Consider the following 22,516-nt stretch of genomic DNA (forward strand, 5'->3'; position numbering starts at 1 on the left):
AACCTTTGTTTGCAATTACAGCTAATAATCGTCTTTTATAAGACCTGATCAGGCCGGCACAGGTCTCTGGAGTTATCTTGGCCCACTCCTCCATGCAGATCTTCTCCAAGTTATCTAGGTTCTTTGGGTGTCTCATGTGGACTTTAATCTTGAGCTCCTTCCACACGTTTTCAATTGGGTTAAGGTCAGAAGACTGACTAGGCCACTGCAACACCTTGATTTTTTGCCTCTTGAACCAGGCCTTGGTTTTCTTGGTTGTGTGCTTTGGGTCGTTGTGTTGTTGGAAGATGAAATGACGACCCATCTTAAGATCCTTGATGGAGGAGCGGAGGTTCTTGGCCAAAATCTCCAGGTAGGCCGTGCTATCCATCTTTCCATGGATGCGGACCAGATGGCCAGGCCCCTTGGCTGAGAAACAGGATGCATTGCGAAATTACCCAGAAGACTTAGCGGTCTCGCGAGACCGCAAAGTCTTCTGGGTAATTTCGCAATGCATCTCTGGGACCGGAAGCTGGCGGAAGGCGCGAGCACATCCTCGGACTACGGAGGCATAGGCATCATCAATAGTAAAACGTTGGGGGCACACAGGGTTAATAGCGGTAACGGAGTGCGTAACCCGCGGCATAACGCGGTCCGTCACCGCTGGCATTAACTCTGTGTGAGCGGTGACAGAAGGGGATTATGGAGCGAGCGGGCGCCGGGCACTGACTGCAGGGGAGTAGGGATGGGACTAATCGGACTCTGCCAGTCGCTGATTGTCATGGCTGCCACGACCAGGCAGCTAGCGAGACCAATCAGCGACACGGGATTTCCGTGACGGAAGTTGCCGACAGACAGACGAAGTACCCCTTAAGGTACCTTCACACTAAACGACTTTGCAACGATAACGATAGCGATCCGTGACGTTGCAGCGTCCTGGATAGCGATATTGTGTTTGACACGCAGCAGCGATCTGGATCCTGCTGTGATATCGCTGGTCGTTGCTGAAAGTCCAGAACTTTATTTGGTTGTCAGATCGGCGTGTATCGTCGTGTTTGACAGCAAAAGCAACGATGCCAGCAATGTTTTACAATGGTAACCAGGGTAAATATCGGGTTACTAAGCGCAGGGCCGCGCTTAGTAACCCGATGTTTACCCTGGTTACCATTGTAAATGTAAAAAAAAAAAACAGTACATACTCATCTTCTGATGTCCGTCAGGTCCCTGGCCGTCTGCTTCCCGCACTGACTGTGAGCTCCGGCCGGCCGTAAAGCACAGCACAGCGGTGACGTCACCGCTGTGCTCTGCTTTTACTTTACGGCCGGAGCTCAGTCAGTGCGGAAAGCAGACGGCCAGGGACCTGACGGACATCAGAAGATGAGTATGTACTGTTTTTTTTTTTACATTTACAATGGTAACCAGGGTAAACATCGGGTTACTAAGCGCGGCCCTGCGCTTAGTAACCCGATATTTACCCTGGTTACCATTGTAAAACATTGCTGGTGAGAGAGATGAATTTATACTGGACCCTGTAGCGAATGGGTAGCCAGTGTAATGAATGGCACAAGAAGGAGGCATCGGTGAAGCGGCTGGACAGAAATATGACCCTGGCTGCCGCATTCAAGATGGATTGGAGAGGAGAAAGTTTGGTAAGAGGGAGACCGATCAGAAGAGAATTGCAGTAGTCCAGATGGGAATGAATAAGAGCGACAGTAAGAGTCTTTGCAGTTTCAACGGTGAGAAAAGTTCGGATTCTGGAGATGTTTTTAAGATGCAGGTGACAAGAGCGAGTGAGTGATCGGATATAGGGCGTAAAGGAAAGTTTGGTGTCGAATATGATCCCAAGACAGCGGGCATGCTGCTTGGGAGTTATGGTTCAACCCTCCAGGGTTCAATAGGAAGCACAATCAGAATAAGTGGATTGTTTTATGTGGATCCTTGTTTGTGTGAAAATACCCAAAGTCTACATTCCCACAATGAGTTTTTGCTCAGTTTTTACACTGCATATTTTTTACAAAATGCATGTAACCCATTTTACTTGATGGGTGCAGAAAACAACATCAAAAACGCACCAAAAGCTCATTGTGGGACCGTAGCCTAAGGGTGAGTGCACAACCCTGCTGAGTTTTTCTGTATGGTACTATTCACATGACAGTTTGCAACAGTGAGACAGCAAAAAAATTGCAGCGACATGTCCGCTTTCGATCCGAGTCACATATCAAAATTATCCCTACAAGTCTATAGGTCACAGTGCACACTGACCAAATTGAGGAAAATTTGATACAAAACACTGATGTAAGCTTTTTATTTTTAACCTATGTGGTAAAAAATTTACTTCTGAATGGTAATGAGCAAACTTGCTCTGATAAAGTGTTATCCGAACATGCTCGTATCTTCGGCGTGCTCGACTATATTCCAGTCTCGGCGCCTGCATGTCTCACGACTGTTCTACGGCGCCAACACATACAGGGGATTTATTGTATTTTAGGCAAACGCTCCATGTGTTGCGGGCAACGCTGGCTCTGACATATAATTCAAGCACGCCGAAGGTACTCGGTCAGCACACAGGCATGTTCAGATAACATCTTATCGAGCACAATTTTTGGTTCTGATCAACCAACGAGCTTGTTTGATGGCAGATCTATTACATTTACATAGGCCAATGACTATACATGAGCATTCAGCTGATTATCGGTCCGTATCAAAGGGGCTTCACAATGGGGACAGTCAGGTGTCCCTGTCCTCGTGTCTCAAGTGAGTGTGGGGTTCTATAGAATTGGTGCCTCTGCCATTTAGGCCAAATTCAGACGTCTATCAGGCACGGTCTGAGTACAGAGCAGCCGGTCATCTCCTGACTGAACTGTGTGATCTAATATGTCAACGAGGCTGCTGAGTTCAGCCCAGGAGACCCCGTCAGGCCCTGGCACCGCGCTCCGTACTTGAACATCTAAATTCGGCCTTAATGCTATTGTGACCCATTATTATCTTTGAAATCATGCTGATAATCTGAAGCTCCATGGCCGCACTGCAGTTTTGAATATATATATATATATATATATATATATATATATATATATATATATATATATATATATATTTTCTCACAACATGCTCATGTGGCCGTGGTTTTCTTGGGGTGGCACACAGGCATTACGTACAGATAGCAAGAGTACAGAAAAAATAGGGGCCAAACTCTTATTTAGATTTTTTATTTAACCCACACAAATCTAGATGCAGATATGGTTGGCTGCGCCCCCCAGAGCAGAAAATGCACCAGTACCCACCACTGTGCCCCCAGAGCAGACAATGCATCTGTACCCACCGCTGTCAGTGCAGCCCAGTGCTGTGCCCCTCAGAGCGCACAATGCACCTGTACCCACCGCTGTGCCCCCCAGAGCACACAATGCACCTGTACCCACCGCTGTGCCCCCCAGAGCGCACAATGCACCTGTACCCACCGTTGTCAGTGCAGCCTAGTGCTGTGCCCCCCAGAGCGCACAATGCACCTGTACCCACCGCTGTGCCCCCCAGAGCACACAATGCACCTGTACCCACCGCTGTGCCCCCCAGAGCGCACAATGCACCTGTACCCACCGCTGTCAGTGCAGCCTAGTGCTGTGCCCCCCAGAGCGCACAATGCACCTGTACCCACCACTGTGCCCTCCAGAGCACACAATGCACCTGTACCCACCGCTGTGCCCCCCAGAGCACACAATGCACCTGTACCCACTGCTGTGCCCCCCAGAGCACACAATGCACCTGTACCCACCGTTGTGCCCCCCAAAGCACACAATGCACCTGTACCCACCGCTGTGCCCCCCCAGAGCACACAATGCACCTGTACCCACCACTGTGCCCCCCAGAGCACACAATGCACCTGTACCCACCGCTGTGCCCCCCAGAGCACACAATGCACCTGTACCCACCGCTGTGCCCCCCAGAGCGCACAATGCACCTGTACCCACCGCTGTCAGTGCAGCCTAGTGCTGTGCCCCCCAGAGCACACAATGCACCTGTACCCACCGCTGTGCCCCCCAGAGCACACAATGCACCTGTACCCACCACTGTGCCCCCCAGAGCACACAATGCACCTGTACCCACCGCTGTGCCCCCAAAGCACACAATGCACCTGTACCCACCACTGTGCCCTCCAGAGCACACAATGCACCTGTACCCACCGCTGTGCCCCCCAGAGCACACAATGCACCTGTACCCACCGCTGTGCCCCCCAGAGCACACAATGCACCTGTACCCACCGCTGTGCCCCCCAGAGCGCACAATGCACCTGTACCCACCGCTGTGCCCCCCAGAGCGCACAATGCACCTGTACCCACCGCTGTGCCCCCCAGAGCACACAATGCACCTGTACCCACCGCTGTGCCCCCCAGAGCACACAATGCACCTGTACCCACCGCTGTGCCCCCCAGAGCACACAATGCACCTGTACCCACCGCTGTGCCCCCGAGCACACAATGCACCTGTACCCACCGCTGTGCCCCCCAGAGCACACAATGCACCTGTACCCACCGCTGTGCCCCCCAGAGCACACAATGCACCTGTACCCACCGCTGTGCCCCCCAAAGCACACAATGCACCTGTACCCACCGCTGTGCCCCCCAGAGCGCACAATGCACCTGTACCCACCGCTGTCAGGCCAGCCCCGTGCTATACCAGCACACACAAAGGTCACGCGTGCGTGGAGACTAAACAGCATAATCCAACCGTAAAACCCCGTGTAGGCCCGGCGTGCTTCTTCCACGTTTGTACATAACGTGTGTCCGTACACCGACGGTGAAGCCACAAACAAGCCGCGCATATAGCGGCTCGGTACAAGCCGGCGGTGGGGCCCAGTAATAGAACATGCCCGCCCGAACCACCTCTGATATTCGTGAACCATGTAATAAACCCTGGAGACGTACAGGAGGAGCAGCGCCCGAGCACACAGCGCTACACGGCTGCACCGGCGGATACAGCGGGGCACATTACCGCTTCCTGTGCGCCCACTTGTCACCTTCAGGGGCCAGGCGCTGTGCCCGGCATCAGAATGAGTCGGCGCTCATAGAGGGGGATGGAAGCCGCCCGCCCCTCATTAGTAGACAGAGCCCCCTCCCCGCTGTCACCCGGCCGTGCATGTTACCTGTGCCACCGAGCTGGAAGTCGAGGGTGTTATGTCGTACTCCTGCCATAGTGAGCCCTGTGCCATGCCTGACAGACTGGAGAGTGCGCCGGCCCGGTCTTATAGACCTGAGGGAGGATCTGCAGCCTGAGAGCTGGGGAGGAGCAGGAGAGGAGCTGCGCTGCTCACTGGTCCCTGCCCGCAGCACATGGGGCTGGCATCACTGGGCACAGGACTGTGTGGCCGGGATCAGACGATGTGCGCTGGGGAGGCTCCTGCCAGACATGTCCGCAGGGTCACAGGAGGCCGAAAGGGCCATGTACCCTGCACGAGGGCGGGTGGAAAAAGTTCCAGTCTCTGTATTGTCATCCGTGTAACATCCGTTTTTATCCACCGGCAGTGATTACATTTACAAGAACCAATGGTTCTTTAGTTGAGTGCTATACGGTGGACTCCTATGGCAGGGGTGTCAAACTGCATTCCTCGAGGGCCTCAAACCATGCGTGTTTTCCAGATTTCCTTCTCATTGCACAAGGTGCTGGAATCATTCTGTGCAGGTGATTAAATGATCACCTGTGCAATACAATTAAATCCTGAAAACATGACCTGTTTGCAGCCCTTGAGGAATGCAGTTTGACACCCCTGTCCTATGGGATCCGATTGTTTTTTGTGCACCCACAGCCCTGATTGGGCGACTCTCATCCAACGCACAGGAAAGACTGCTGCGCGCCCCGATTCTTTCATGTAGTCGGTCCATGAGAAAAACCAGTCATGTGACCAGCGCTATTCTATAGCATTGGTACGAGGGCTGACGTTTGGGGTCCGCTTCTGCCACAGACACTGAATGTAGAATAACAAAGCCAAGAAAGTGTCTTTTGGCCTCTGTCTGGCCAGTGTACCGCCAAATGGGCCCGGAACTGCATCTACAATCACATCCAGTAAAGAAAAAATATATATATGTTCCCACACACACTGAGCAGAATTATGAGGCAAGTGAAGAGTCTTTGTGTAATGAGGGGGGTGCGACTACAACAGCCTTATTAGGCATCTTGTTCTCAGGGAGAAGGGACCAACAATGAGATTTAACTGGCTCCAAGTTGTATAATTGAATTGTTATGTTGTACAGAGAGATGCTCCACTCCTGAAATTGCTAAGATATTGTGTGTGATCACAGAATCCTCAAAAATGTTTTAGTCATCAGGGTTGCTAAAACTTGTTGAGAAAAAGACTGCCAAAGATTGAAGAACCCAACGAGAAGCGACCAGGAGTCCATTACGCTCCAGTGCTGTCATATTCCAGAACTGCAACCTCTCTGGAGGCCCAGAAGTACAAGGTGCTCAGAGTCATGGCCGAGGTAGGGAGAACTGAAACCCGACCACCAAAGAAAGAAGAAGTGGAAACATCAAGACTGGGACAAGATATATCTGAAGAGAAATTTTTCAAAGGTTTTATGGACTGATGAGATGAACGTGACTCTTGACGGACCAGATGGATGGGTCTATGGCCAGATAAGTAACAGGCACAGACCTCCACTTCAACTCGGACACCAGCAAGGTGGAGGGTGGGGTAATAATATGGACTGGTATTATTAAACCTGAGCTAGTTGGACCTCTTCAGGTTGAAGATGGACTCAAAATCAGCAGATGATTGCAGCTGAGTCTTTTTGTGAGGTAAAATTTCCCAGCCTGTTTTTAAGCAATGTTGTACCTCAAAGAATCAGCTTCGATCCCATGTTGTCCTGTCTGTATTCTCTTTTGCTTCCTCCCCTGGCCAGGAGCTGTGGTATGATCAGACCATGCTCCTGTACGGTCAGACACAGACATTACACAGTACACAGCAGGGGCACATGTATAAGATTATCTCAGCACAGGAACATTTTATTGTAACACATCCAATTGTGGAAAATATTATTCCAAGATCTATTGCTTAAAATGAACTTTTGTTCGTGGGAGGAAACCCCCTTGTCCAGATTAGTGATGAAAGTCTGCAGTCACTCTATTTGACTGCAAAAGAAAAAAGGAAGCAGCACTAGCCAACAGCTATGATTAATCTGAGTGCCAAAACCTTCCAAGCAATCACCAGTCCTCCAAATAGTTAAAAAAAAAACAAAGGCAGCACACCAAGACAAATTAGAAAAATGGTTTAATAGCTCATTGGGGCTCAACAATGTTTCTGTTCAACTGAGACCCTTTTTCAAGCAGCGTAGAAGCAGACTTCTTATAGGTGCATTCATTACATATCCTTATTAGAAATAAAGAGCCATACAATAATACAATCACTATCAAATTAGTACAATTATTCCACTGCTGAGAAATACAGTAAGAAAGTGCTTCATAGGGAATTAATCATAATCATGCATATAAAAATATTAATTAGTAATAATGGGTGTATCTAATTTGAAAATGGACTCCCCATTATGCATTTATAAGATGCACCTATTTTGGCGTGTGGCAGATTCAATTGTGCATGTTAGTTCTAGAAAACAGGAACTGACTCCATGCGCAGGCTCTCTACATAAAAAGTCACCTGCACCATCTGGTCAATCCCATGACATATGTTAGCACATGTGCCCAAGACTAAGAAAGAATAAGCGCTCTCTGTGCACGCTCCATATCTAGATGACTGGCGCCATGTTTGCAAACAAGTCAGTCTGAGCATATCACACATGCGCTCAGCATCATTTTTGGAAGTCCCATTGAGCCAATTGCCTCCAATTAGATCACATAACTTGCACTTGTGCACCTAAAGAGCAGAGAATGGGAATGCCTTTATAAGTGAGGGGTAATATACTGGCAATATAGAAGAGCTCTTATTATAGGTAAACGTACCATAGGCCAGATTTGGCCAAGTTCAAATTGTCAAAAGAAACCCCCTCCCCAAAAGCAAGGGCTGGTGTACCTCCTATGATGGTAGGGTACTGGGGAGTTAGGCATCCTGTCAGGGATACAATACTCAACCTCATCCAATAATGGACAATAAGACCCGCCAGTAAGGTCCAAATAACCTTTTTCACCAGGATCCATAAGATCACTTGAGGATCTAACAATATCATATTTAAAGTGCATTAAAAAAAATATATAAAAAAAAGACCATAATAAAAAATTAAACCATACATTTATTGCTGAAATTGTATATCATAGTTTTCATTTTATAGTAGCAAGAAGGGGATGAGTCACACTTTAAGTAAATACTTTTTGCTTCTAATCTATAAAAAATTAATTGTATACAAAAAAACTATAACATAGGATAAATTTAATCATGAAATCTTAAAGAAGGTATCCACGTCATCTCCGTTGAAGCTGACTCCAGCACGAAACGGACGTTGTCTGCTCTGCTGCACCTGCCCCTCTCCTCCTTTCCCCTCTGCCACAGAGATGGTTTTAAGGAAGATTTGAAATAATTATGGACAATGGTGAGTGCCACCAAACAATTTTCGACGGATCTGGCGAACGACAGATGAAACTTGAGGCCATCCGTCGCTAATACAAGTCTATGAGAAAAAAAATTTGACGGATTGCGATTGATAGCAAAAAACTGATGTGTGAAAGGGGCCTAACTTTCTTTTTCACTGGATACACTATAATGTTTTTTTCCCCATGTGGGACTAGAGGTATTTCTTAATGTCGGCTTCCTCTTTTAGTATTTGCCCTGCCACATTGCAAAAATTGGTTAATAAAACATGATGAGTTCAATTTGTTGGATTGGCTTCCAAATCTACTTTGTACAGTAGCTTGGGGAGGTTGGCAGGTGATGCATGCTGCCCACAGTTTAGGCAGCATGAATCACTGGACAGATTAACTTTTCTTGCTACATTTAACTTCCTAAAGTGTAAGTAAAAAAGTAAAAAAAAAAGTAAAAGGTCAACCAGCGCCCATTAGCTGAAAAGTAGTGGAGGCAAGATGAAGTCTTTTTCTAATACCAGCCACCTGTTTTCCTCAGTTACATAGCTAGAAGGCAAGGAAAACCTGACCCCAAAATGTCCCTCTCCCCTCCCCTACATGCACCTGAGACCGGTAAAGCCTGTCTCAACACCTTATCCACTCCTGGACCACAAGCTTGTAATGTGCAAAAAGGAGCATGCACATACAGTCATGGCCAAAAGTATTGACACCCCTGCATTTCTGTCAGATAATACTCAGTTTCTTCCTGAAAATGATTGCAAACACAAATTCTTTGGTATTATTATCTTCATTTAATTTGTCTTAAATTAAAAAACACAAAAGAGAATGAAGCAAAAAGCAAAACATTGATCATTTCACACAAAACTCCAAAAATGGGCCAGAGAAAAGTATTGGCACCCTCAGCCTAATACTTGGTTGCACAACCTTTAGCCAAAATAACTGCGACCAACCGCTTCCGGTAACCATCAATGAGTTTCTTACAATGCTCTGCTGGAATTTTAGACCATTCTTCTTTGGCTAACTGCTCCAGGTCCCTGATATTTGAAGGGTGCCTTCTCCAAACTGCCATTTTTAGATCTCTCCACAGGTGTTCTATGGGATTCAGGTCTGGACTCATTGCTGGCCACCTTAGAAGTCTCTAGTGCTTTCTCTTAAACCATTTTCTAGTGCTTTTTGAAGTGTGTTTTGGGTCATTGTCCTGCTGGAAGACCCATGACCTCTGAGGGAGACCGAGCTTTCTCACACTGGGCCCTACATTATGCTGCAAAATTTGTTGGTAGTCTTCAGACTTCATAATGCCATGCACACGTTCAAACAGTCCAGTGCCAGAGGCAGCAAAGCAACCCCAAAACATCAGGGAACCTCCGCCATGTTTGACTGTAGGGACCGTGTTCTTTTCTTTGAATGCCTCTTTTTTTCTCATGTAAATTCTATATTGATGCCTTTGCCCAAAAGGCTCTACTTTTGACTCATCTGACCAGAGAACATTCTTCCAAAACGTTTTAGGCTTTTTCAGGTAAGTTTTGGCAAACTCCAGCCTGGCTTTTTTATGTCTCGGGCTAAGAAGTGGGGTCTTCCTGGGTCTCCTACCATACAGTCCCTTTTCATTCAGATGCCGACGGATAGTACAGGTTGACACTGTTGTACCCTCGGACTGCAGGGCAGCTTGAACTTGTTTGGATGTTAGTCGAGGTTCTTTATCCAACATCCGCACAATCTTGCGTTGAAATCTCTTGTCAATTTTTCTTTTCCGTCCACATCTAGGGAGGTTAGCCACAGTGCCATGGGCTTTAAACTTCTTGATGACACTGCGCACGGCAGACACAGGAACATTCAGGTCTTTGGAGATGGACTTGTAGCCTTGAGATTCCTCATGCTTCCTCACAATTTAGTTTCTCAAGTCCTCAGACAGTTCTTTGGTCTTCTTTCTTTTCTCCATGCTCAATGTGGTACACACAAGGACACAGGACAGAGGTTGAGTCAACTTTAATCCATGTCAACTGGCTGCATGTGTGATTTAGTTATTGCCAACACCTGTTAGGTGCCACAGGTAAGTTACAGGTGCTGTTAATTACACAAATTAGAGAAGCATCACATGATATTTCGAACAGTGCCAATACTTTTGTCCACCCCTTTTTTATGTTTGGTGTGGAATTATATCCAATTTGGCTTTAGGACAATTCTTTTTGTGTTTTTTCGTTTAAGACAAATTAAATGAAGATAATAATACCAAAGAATGTGTTTGCAATCATTTTCAGGAAGAAACTGAGTATTATCTGACAGAATTGCAGGGGTGTTAATATATTTGGCCATGACTGTATATACAATAAATAAAACCTACACAATGCAAAGATATTGGTAACATATGTCAATGACTGAATTCAGTTTTTGGCTCCCTGTTAAAGAGCTCTTTACCAAATTTGTTATGTTGACCTAGACCAGGGGTGAAGAACCTTTTTTCTGACAAGGGCCATTTTGATATTTAGACTATCCCTCAGGGATCATACCTCTTTGGTGCGGATGTGATTTTAGGTGGTATGGATGATGTTGCCACTCATAACTATTTTTCCAGATTTGCGTCAGTCTGGAGAGCAAGCAACTCTTTGTGCTAATAAGTTTAGTAAAGAACTCACATCAGTAAGTCGTACAGAACACAGATGTATATTACACTGCAGGTCTCCTCACAAGGGGAATTTCATCACTGGGTTATATACATCAATACAATACACTGTGTCTGGCGTACATACATCACACGAGAAATGTGCGATGCAGCGTATACATCACAGGAGACATGGGGTTGCGGTATAAACATCACAGGATACATGGGGCTACAATATAGTTATCAACAGGAGACGTGGGGCTGCGGTATATACATCACAGGAGACATGGGGCTACGGTATTGTCATCAACAGGAGACACTGGGACTGCGGTATAAACATCACAGGAGATGCTGGGGCTGCGGTATATACAGTGCCTTGCAAAAGTATTCGGCTCCCTGGAACTTTTGGACCCTTTCCCACATGCTTCAAACATAAGGATACCAAATGTAAATTTTTGGTGAAGAATCAACAACAAGCGGAGCACAATTGTGAAGTTGAACAATATTTATTGGTTATTTTAAATTTCTTTGGAAATTCAAAAACTGAAAAATGGGGCGTGCAATATTATTCGGCCCCTTTACTTTCAGTGCAGCAAACTCACTCCAGAAGTTCATTGTGGATCTCTGAATGATCCAATGTTGTCCTAAGTGCCTAATGATGATAAATATAATCCACCTGTGTGTAATCAAGTCTCCGTATAAATGCACCTGCTCTGTGATAGTCTCAGGGTTCTGTTTGAAGCACAGAGAGCATCATGAAGACCAAGGAGCACAACAGGCAGGTCCGTGATAAGTTTAAAGCCGGATTTGGATACAAAATGATTTCCAAAACTTTAAATATCCCAAAGAGCACTGTGCAAGCGATCATATTGAAATGGAAGGAGTATCATACCACTGCAAATCTACCAAGACCTGGCCATACCTCTAAACTTTCATCTCAAACAAGGAGAAGACTGATCAGAGATGCAGCCACGATGCCCATGATCACTCTGGATGAACTGCAGAGATCTACAGCTGAGGTGGGACAGTCTGTCCATAGGACAACAATCAGTCGTACACTGCACAAATCTGGCCCCCTTTTACTCTGATGTCAGCTTTACGCACGTTTGGCATTCTCTCAAACAGCATCATGAGGTAGTCTCCTGGAATGGTTATCCAACAGTCTTAAATAAGTTCCCCGAGGTGCTGAACTCTTGTTGGCTGCTTTGCATTCACACTGCTGTCCAGCTTATTCACACCATCTCAACTGGGTTGAGGTCGGGCGATTGGTGCACGGGCCATGTCCTATTGACAAAGTACTCCATACCTCTCCTTATTGGTAAAGGTTAATTTAACCCCTTTAACTTCCCCCCATACCCTCCCAAGGCTATTTGCACCTTCCTGACCAGGCCAAATTTTACAATTCTGACCAGTGTCACTTTATGTGGTAATAACTCTGGAACGGTTCAACGGATCCCACTGATTCCAAGATTTTTTCATGACATACTGTACTTAATGATAGTGGTAAAATGTATTCGATATGACTTGCATTTATTTGTAGAAAAAAAATGGAAATTTGGCAAAAAATTTAGCAATTTTAAAACTTTTAGTTTTTATGCCTTTAAATCAAAGAGTTATGCCACACAAAATAATAAATCAATAAAAAGCTGGAAGGAAAGTAAAAGCGCAATAGTGTCTTATCTGGGTATTAAGAGATACCTCTAATCAGATTTTACTCACCAGATAGAGCCCAAACACAGGCTTATAGAAATATTAGCTGCTGCAGATCCACCTGTCTCCTCGTGACCAGCCAGAGTAAAAAAGGAAAAAAAAAGGGATAAAAAGGTGGATTAACTCCGCGCTGCTTGAAAGATAGAAGTCCAAATGGATATTCAGATGAAAAGTGGCTTCATTCAACGCGTTTCGGAGTACTATGACTCTTTCATCAGGAAACCACAAAAGTATATACAGTAAAGACCAAAAGTTTGGACACACCTTCTCATTTAAAGATTTTTCTGTATTTTAAAGACTATGAAAATTGTACATTCACACTAAAGGTATCAAAACTATGAATTAACACATGTGGAATTATATGCTTAACAAAAAAGTGTGAAACAACTGAAAATATGTCTTATATTCTAGGTTCTTCAAAGTAGCCACCTTTTGCTTTGATGACTGCTTTGCACACTCTTGGCATTCTCTTGATGAACTTTAAGAGGTTGTCACCGGGAATGGTCTTCCAACAATCTTGAAGGAGTTCCCAGAGATGCTTAGCACTTGTTGGCCCTTTTGCCTTCACTCTGCGGTACAGCTCACCCCAAACCATCTCGATTGGGTTCAGGTATGGTGACTGTGGAGGCCAGGTCATCTGGCGTTGCACCCCATCACTTTCCTTCTTGGTCAAACAGCCCTTACACAGCCTGGAGGTGTGTTTGGGGTCACTGTCCTGTTGAAAAATAAATGATGGTCCAACTAAATGCAAACAGGATGGAATAGCATCCCGCTGCAAGATGCTGTGGTTACCATGCTGGTTCAGTATGCCTTCAATTTTGAATAAATCCCCAACAGTGTCACCAGCAAAGCACCATCACACCTCCTCCTCCATGCTTCACGGTGGGAACCAGGCATGTAGAGTCCATCCGTTCACCTTTTCTGCATCGCACTAAGATACAGTGGTTGTAACCAAAGATCTCAAATTTGGACTCATCAGACCAAAGCACAGATTTCCACTGGTCTAATGTCCATTCCTTGTGTTCTTTAGCCCAAACAAGTCTCTTCTGCTTGTTGCCCGTCCTTAGCAGTGGTTTCCTAGCAGCTATTTTACCATGAAGACCTGCTGCACAAAGTCTCCTCTTAACAGTTGTTGTAGATGTGTCTGCTACTAGAACTCTGTGTGGCATTGACCTGCTCTCTAATCTGAGCTGCTGTTAACCTGCGATTTCTGAGGCTGGTGACTCGGATAAACTATTCCTCAGAAGCAGAGGTGACTCTTGGTCTTCCTTTCCTGGGGCGGTCCTGTGAGCCAGTTTCTTTGTAGCGCTTGATGGTTTTTGCCACTGCACTTGGGGACACTTTCAAAGTTTCCCCAATTTTTTGGACTTACTGACCTTCATTTCTTAAAGTAATGATGGCCACTCGTTTTTCTTTACTTAGCTGCTTTTTTCTTGCCATAATACAAATTCTAACAGTCTATTCAGTAGGACTATCAGCTGTGTATCCACCAGACTTCTGCTCAACACAACTGATTGTCTCAACCCCATTTATAAGGCAAGAAATCCCACTTAATAAACCTGACAGGGCACACCTGTGTAGTGAAAACCATTCCCGGTGACTACCTCTTGAAGCTCATCAAGAGAATGCCAAGAGTGTGCAAAGCAGTCATCAAATCAAAGGGTGGCTACTTTAAAGAATCTAGAATATAAGACATAATTTCAGTTGTTTCACACTTTTTTGTTAAGTATATAATTCCACATGTGTTAATTCATAGTTTTGATGCCTTCAGTGTGAATGGACAATTTTCATAGTCATGAAAATACAGAAAAATCTTTAACCCCTTCATGACCTTGGGATTTTCCGTTTTTCCGTGTTCGTTTTTCGCTTCCCTCCTTCCCAGAGCCATAACTTTTTTTTATTTTTCCTTCAATATGGCCATGTGAGGGCTTATTTTTTGCGAAACATGGTTTTAGCATGTTGTGTCCTAGAAAACGGGAAAAAAAATCCAAGTGCGGTGAAATTGCAAAAAAAAAGTGTAATCTCACACTTGTTTTTTGTTTGGCTTTTTTTTAATAGGTTCACTAAATGCTAAAACTGACCTGCCACTATGATTTTCGAGGTCATTACGAGTTCATAGACACCAAACATGTCTAGGTTCTCTATTATCTAAGTGGTGAAAAAAAATTACAAACTTTGCTAAAAATAAAAACAAACTTGCGCCATTTTCCGATACCCGTAGCGTCTCCATTTTCATGATGTGGGGTCGGTTGAGGGCTTATTTTTTGCGTGCCGGGCTGGCATTTTTAATGATAGCATTTTGGTGCAGATACGTTTCTTTTTATCGCCCATCATTGCATTTTAATGCAATGTTGCGGCGACCCAAAAAACGTAATTCTGGCGTTTCGAATTTTTTTCTCGCTATGCCATTTAGCGATCAGGTTAATCCTTTTTTTTTTTATTGATCGGGCGATTCTGAACGCGGCGATACCAAAAATGTGTAGGTTTGATTTTTTTTTTTTTATAGATTTATTTTGAATGGGGCGAAAGGGGGGTGAATTAAACTTTTATATTTTTTAATTTTTTTCACTTTTTTTAACGTTTTTTTTTTTTACTTTTGCCATGCTTCTATAGCCTCCATGGGAGGCTAGAAGCTGGCACAACTCGATCGGCTCTGCTACATAGCCACGATCAGCAGATCGCTGCTATGTAGCTTAATAACAGGCTTGCTATGAGCGCCGACCACAGGGTGGCGCTCACAGCTAGCCGGGATTAGTAACCATAGAGGTCTCAAGGTCTTGAACCAAAAACTAAAAGAGCCACCTTGTTAGAATGCAGCATTACTGCTGCACAAGGTGGCTCTTTTAGTTTATAATGGCTGGAGGGGGTGATAGTGGCCCTTTAACCCCTTTCTGACATTGGACGTACTATCCCGTCGAGGTGGGGTGGGCCCGTATGACCACCGACGGGATAGTACGTCCAGCGCGATCGGCGGCGCTCACGGGGGGAGCGCGGCCGATCGCGGCCGGGTGTCAGCTGATTATCACAGCTGACATCCGGCACTATGTGCCAGGAGCGGTCACAGACCGCCTCCGGCACATTAACCCCCGGCACACCGCGATCAAACATGATCGCGGTGTGCCGGCAGTACAGGGAAGCATCGCGCAGGGAGGGGGCTCCCTGCGTGCTTCCCTGAGACCCCCGGAGCAACACGATGTGATCGCGTTGCTGCGAGGGTCTCTTACCTCCTCCTCGCTGCAGGTGCCCAGATCCAAGATGGCCGCGGCATCCGGGTCCTGCAGGGAGGGAGGTGGCTTACCGAGTGCCTGCTCAGAGCAGGCGCTTGGTAAGCCTGCAGTGCTGTAAGTCAGATCGGTGATCTGACAGAGTGCTGTGCAAACTGTCAGATCAGCGATCTGTGATGTCCCCCCCCTGGGATAAAGTAAAAAAAAAAAATTTCCATATGTGTAAAAGAAAAAAAAAAAAAAAAAATTCCTAAATAAAGAAAAAAAATATATACACTCACTGGCCACTTTATTAGGTACACCTGTCCAACTTCTTGTTAACACTTAATTTCTAATCAGCCAATCACATGGCGGCAACTCAGTGCATTTAGGCATGTAGACATGGTCAAGACAATCTCCTGCAGTTCAAACCGAGCATCAGTATGGGGAAGAAAGGTGATTTGAGTGCCTTTGAACGTGGCATGGTTGTTGGTGCCAGAAGGGCTGGTCTGAGTATTTCAGAAACTGCTGATCTACTGGGATTTTCACGCACAACCATCTCTAGGGTTTACAGAGAATGGCCCGAAAAAGAAAAAAAAATCCAGTGAGCGGCAGTTCTGTGGGCGGAAATGCCTTGTTGATGCCAGAGGTCAGAGGAGAATGGGCAGACTGGTTCGAGCTGATAGAAAGGCAACAGTGACTCAAATCGCCACCCGTTACAACCAAGGTAGGCCTAAGAGCATCTCTGAACGCACAGTGCGTCGAACTTTGAGGCAGATGGGCTACAGCAGCAGAAGACCACACCGGGTACCACTCCTTTCAGCTAAGAACAGGAAACTGAGGCTACAATTTGCACAAGCTCATCGAAATTGGACAGTAGAAGATTGGAAAAACGTTGCTTGGTCTGATGAGTCTCGATTTCTGCTGCGACATTCGGATGGTAGGGTCAGAATTTGGCGTAAACAACATGAAAGCATGGATCCATCCTGCCTTGTATGGAGCATCTTTGGGATGTGCAGCCGACAAATCTGCGGCAACTGTGTGATGCCATCATGTCAATATGGACCAAAATCTCTGAGGAATGCTTCCAGCACCTTGTTGAATCTATGCCACGAAGAATTGAGGCAGTTCTGAAGGCAAAAGGGGTCCAACCCGTTACTAGCATGGTGTACCTAATAAAGTGGCCGGTGAGTGTATATTATTCCCATAAATACATTTCTTTATCTAAATAAAAAAAAAAAAACAATAAAAGTACACATATTTAGTAACGCCGCGTCTGTAACGACCCCTCCTATAAAACTATCACTAGTTAACCCCTTCAGTGAACACCGTAGGAAAAAAAAAAAACGAGGCAAAAAACAACGCTTTATTATCATACCGCCGAACAAAAAGTGGAATAACACGCGATCAAAAAGACGGATATAAATAACCATGGTACCGCTGAAAACGTCATCTTGTCCCGCAAAAAACGAGCTGCCATACAGCGTAATCACAGAAAAAATAAAAAAGTTATAGTCCTCAGAATAAAGCGATACCAAAATAATTATTTATTCTATAAAATAGTTTTTATCGTATAAAAGCGCCAAAACATAAAAAAATGATATAAATGAGGTATCACTGTAATCGTACTGACCAGAAGAATGAAACTGCTTTATCAATTTTACCAAACGTGGAACGGTATAAACGCCTCCCCCAAAAGAAATTCATGAATAGCTGCTTTTTTGTCATTCTGCCTCACAAAAATCGGAATAAAAAGCGATCAAAAACTGTCATGTGTCCGAAAATGTTACCAATAAAAACGTCAACTCGTCCCGCAAAAAACATGACCTCACATGACTCTGTGGACCAAAATATGGAAAAATTATAGGTCTCAAAATGTGGAGACGCAAAAACTTTTTTGCTATAAAAAGCGTCTTTTAGTGTGTGACGGCTGCCAATCATAAAAATCCGCTATAAAAAATGCTATAAAAGTAAATCAAACCCCCCTTCATCACCCCCTTAGTTAGGGAAAAATAATAAAATTTAAAAAAAAGGAATTTATTTCCATTTTCCCATTAGGGTTAGGGTTAGGTTTAGGGCTAGGGTTAGGGCTAGGGTTAGGGCTAGGGTTAGGGCTGGGGCTAGGGTTGGAGCTAAAGTTAGGGTTGGGGTTGGGGCTAAAGTTAGGGTTAGGATTACATTTACGGTTGGATTAGGGTTGGGATTAGAGTTAGGGGTGTGTCAGGGTTAGGGGTGTGGTTAGGGTTACCATTGGGATTAGGGTTAGGGGTGTGTTTGGATTAGGGTTTCAGTTAGAATTGGGGAGTTTCCACTGTTTAGGCACATCAGGGGCTCTCCAAACGCGACATGGCGTCCGATCTCAATTCCAGCCAATTCTGCATTGAAAAAGTAAAACAGTGCTCCTTCCCTTCCGAGCTTTCCCGTGTGCCCAAACAGGGGTTTACCCCAACATATGGGGCATCAGCATACTCAGGACAAATTGGACAACTTTTGGGGACCAAGTTCTCTTGTTACCCTTGGGAAAATATAAATTTGGGGGGCTAAAAATCATTTTTGTGGAAAAAAAAAATATTTTTTATTTTCACGGCTCTGCGTTATAAACTGTAGTGAAACACTTGGGGGTTCAAAGTTCTCACAACACATCTAGATAAGTTCCTTGGGAGGTCGTTTCCAATATGGGGTCACTTGTGGGGGGTTTCTACTGTTTGGGTACATCAGGGGCTCTGCAAATGCAACGTGACACCTGCAGACCAATCCATCTAAGTCTGCATTCCAAATGGCGTTCCTTCCCTTCCGAGCTCTGCCATGCGCCCAAACAGTGGTTCCCCCCCACATATGGGGTATCAGCATACTCAGGACAAATTAGACAACAACTTTTGGCGTCCAATTTCTCCTGTTACCTTTGGGAAAATACAAAACTGGGGGCTAAAAAATAATTTTTGTGGAAAACAAAATATTTTGTATTTTCACGGCTCTGCGTTATAAACTGTAGTGAAACACTTGGGGGATCAAAGCTCTCAAAACACATCTAGATAAGTTCCTTAAGGGGTCTACTTTCCAAAATGGTGTCACTTGTGGGGGGTTTCCATGTTTAGGCACAGCAGGGGCTCTCCAAACGCAACATTCCCTTCCGAGCTCTGCTATGCGCCCAAACAGTGGTTTACCCCCATATATGTGGTATCGGCGTACTCAGGACAAATTGCACTACAACTTTTGTGGTCTAATTTCTTCTCTTACCCTTGGGAAAATAAAAAATTGGGGGCGAAAAGATAATTTTTGTGAAAAAATATGATTTTTTATTTTTACGGCTCTGCATTATAAACTTCTATGAAACACTTGGTGGGTCAAAGTGCTCACCACACATCTAGATAAGTTCCTTAGGGGGTCTACTTTCCAAAATGGTGTCACTTGTTGGGGGTTTCAATGTTTAGGCACATCAGTGGCTCTCCAAACGCAACATGGCGTTCCATCTCAATTCCAGTCAATTTTGCATTGAAAAGTCAAATGGCGCTCCTTCCCTTCCGAGCTCTGAGGTGCGCCCAAACAGTGGTTTACCCCCACATATGGTGTATCAGCGTACTCAGCACAAATTGTACAACAACTTTTGGGGTCCATTTTCTCCTGTTACCCTTGGTAAAATAAAACAAATTTGAGCTAAAATAAATTTTGTGTAAAAAAAAATTTAAATGTTAATTTCTATTTAAACATTCCAAAAATTCCTGTGAAACACCTGAAGGGTTAATAAATTTCTTGAATGTGCTTTTGAGCACCTTGAGGGGTGCAGTTTTTAGAATGGTGTCACACTTGGGTATTTTTTATCATATAAACCCCTCAAAATGACTTCAAATGAGATGTGGTCCCTAAAAAAAAATGGTGTTGTAAAAATGAGAAATTGCTGGTCAACTTTTAACCCTTATAACTCCCTAACAAAAAAAAATTTTGGTTCCTAAATTGTGCTGATGTAAAGTAGACATGTGGGAACTGTTACCTATTAAGTATTTTGTGTGACATATCTCTGTGATTTAAGGGCATAAAAATTCAAAGTTGGAAAATTGCAAAATTTTCTAAATTTTCGCCAAATTTCTGTTTTTTTTCACAAGTAAACGCAAGTTATATCGAAGAAATTTTACCACTAACATGAAGTACAATATGTCACGAGAAAACAGTGTCAGAATCGCCAAGATCCGTTGAAGCGTTCCAGAGTTATAACCTCATAAAGGGACAGTGGTCAGAATTGTAAAAATTGGCCCGGTCATTAACGTGCAAACCACCCTTGGGGGTAAAGGGGTTAAATAAGTCCCAAACGCAAAAAAATGTGGCCAATAGCATCACATGACATGTCAAAGTTCAAAAAAAAAAAAGAAGTCCAATATCATACAGACTTATTTACTTACAAATCATCCATTTGTAATATAATCTTTATTACATATTTTGTAGAAATAAGAAAAATCTGAAAGAAACCAAAAGAACAAAGAAATGCCACTGAGAAAAAAAAAAATATGCACAAAGGGGACGAGAACCCACAGACAAATAACAACCCCTCTCAAGAGTGGACTCACCCATCCACACGTCATCATCAGACACGCCACCAACCCTATGGATTCACGTTAAATCAAAGGAGATGTAATAAAAACAACTTTAAAATAAAATATACTATAAATAAAAAATATATATTAAGAGAAACAAGTGTTCTTATGCTGTGTGTAAAAACATATATTATAAAAATATCTTGATATATGTTTTTACACACAACATAAGAACACTCATTTCTCTTTTAATATCAGTTGTTACTATGATCTTATCGGTTGCCTGTCTAACTATTTAGCACATGCTTTTTTACTGAACAAACTGTCACACATGATACATATACATTCTACATACCTTCTTATTCCAGGTACTACCATTTTACTATGTAAACTTGTTCTTCAGTATATCTATTTGCCCTATAGTGCACCTGACATCGTCAGTTGATGCGTACTTATATCTTTGGTGCTCTATATCTTTATCTTAGGTGCATTGTGCCAGTGTTGCAAGTTATCTATTGGTGGGTGTTGGATATATGTTTTATGCACAGGACATTCATTTTTTTGGTACATAGTGCACATTCATTGAGTTATTATTTTCTACATAGCACATAGTTATTTTGACACCTGTTATATTGTGCATTCTTTGTGACAAGTTTTCTTCATCTTTTGCACAGACTTGCTCATATATCATTGTATCTAGTGCATTCTCTGTGACAAGTTTTCTCCATCTTTTGCATAGACTTGTTTATACATTATTGTGTCTAGTTGTTCATTTTTTGCATGTTGGTTCGTGGGTTTTAGGCAGATACACACTGTGTGTGACTAGTACCGCATTGCCAATTTCTTTTCCTTTGTTTGTTCATATCATTAATAAACGTTTTTTTGTACTATACATTTGTGTTATTGATTTGACCTCTTAGTTTGGTGTGTTTTCTCTCTGCTATTCCTCTATTGCCGAATGGTCTGCCATTCTTTCCTCAGCAAGCTTTGTAATATACTCCAGCATACATCTATATGGGATATTTACTATTTTCAGTTGCTTTACTTTGCTTGTTAAGTGTGTAACTCTCTATATCGATTTGCTGTGTTCTACACAGGCTTGCCACACTTTGGATATGGATTATAAAGCCAAGGAACTCTCTTGGCAGGGACAAATCATGTAGGTTTTTGGTAATGAAGGTGCTACTACACCAGTGTCGAGACTGGTCTACAGATGGATTCTGTGTCTAATACTATCAAAAATCTTTTATTTAAGAGAACGAAGCTTTGGTGGAACAAGGCGTTCCTAGAGAATTATATTCTCAAACACCTGATACCCAGAGGCCTACGGATACGGGTGATACCATCTTTTACAATTGATGATGAGAAATTCCTTTAAGGATTGGGAAAGTATTTGGAATGAAGCCGCTAACAAATTTATGGAATTATTGATTCAGTTCAACCAGAAATTGATAACTATGATAGACAAAAATCTTGAGGTGACATATAAAAAAGCTAAAACTGAGCTGACCACTGAACACTTAAGGGCAATTGATGAATTAATGAACAAAAATATTGATTCTTGGGTCAAGGACATTCAAGGCAACCAAATGACCAAACTCAATAGGGAACAACTGGATTTCTCTATGGGTCGTGTATATAGATGGAGGACCTCAGTTACATCAACAAAGGACAGAAAACGTGCTCCCTCCATTTCCGCCAATCCTTCGGGCAGCGACCTTTCAGAAGCCTCTTTTTCGGTCTGTGTCTACTATTCATACCCCTAAACGGAAACACAACTTACGTTACCTTCCCAATAAACGATATTATGGTTATTCACCTGAAAATAACCATAGCTTGAAGGTAATTAACCTAAGTTCTCACAATTTTACATCTATTGAAATTACATTGCTCACAAAAGGTCTTTTGTTCTGTCCAACATCCAATTTTGATCGTTTTAATGCCATAAAGGATCTACATTTTTTTGCCAGAAAAATTTTATT

At 43.8% G+C, this 22,516-nt stretch overlaps 1 protein-coding gene and 1 long non-coding RNA gene across 2 annotated transcripts in view; one reads left to right on the forward strand and one right to left on the reverse strand.

The window, feature by feature from the left end:
• The window catches only part of SMS (spermine synthase), a 215,843-nt gene extending 210,570 nt beyond the window's left edge, over nucleotides 1-5,273 (reverse strand). The window contains exon 1 of the mRNA XM_077294606.1: nucleotides 5,117-5,273. Within this exon, the coding sequence (XP_077150721.1) occupies nucleotides 5,117-5,165 (49 nt within the window). The 5' untranslated portion in view covers nucleotides 5,166-5,273. The remainder of the gene's footprint in view (nucleotides 1-5,116) is intronic.
• On the forward strand, nucleotides 1,519-20,735 carry LOC143815438 (uncharacterized). The gene is made up of 2 exons (XR_013223751.1): nucleotides 1,519-1,715; nucleotides 20,446-20,735. It is a non-coding gene; the product is annotated as an uncharacterized LOC143815438 (long non-coding RNA).
• The last annotated feature ends 1,781 nt before the right edge of the window (nucleotides 20,736-22,516 follow it).

Source organism: Ranitomeya variabilis, chromosome 3 (assembly GCF_051348905.1).
Source record: "Ranitomeya variabilis isolate aRanVar5 chromosome 3, aRanVar5.hap1, whole genome shotgun sequence".
NCBI classification, from domain to species: domain Eukaryota; kingdom Metazoa; phylum Chordata; class Amphibia; order Anura; family Dendrobatidae; genus Ranitomeya; species Ranitomeya variabilis.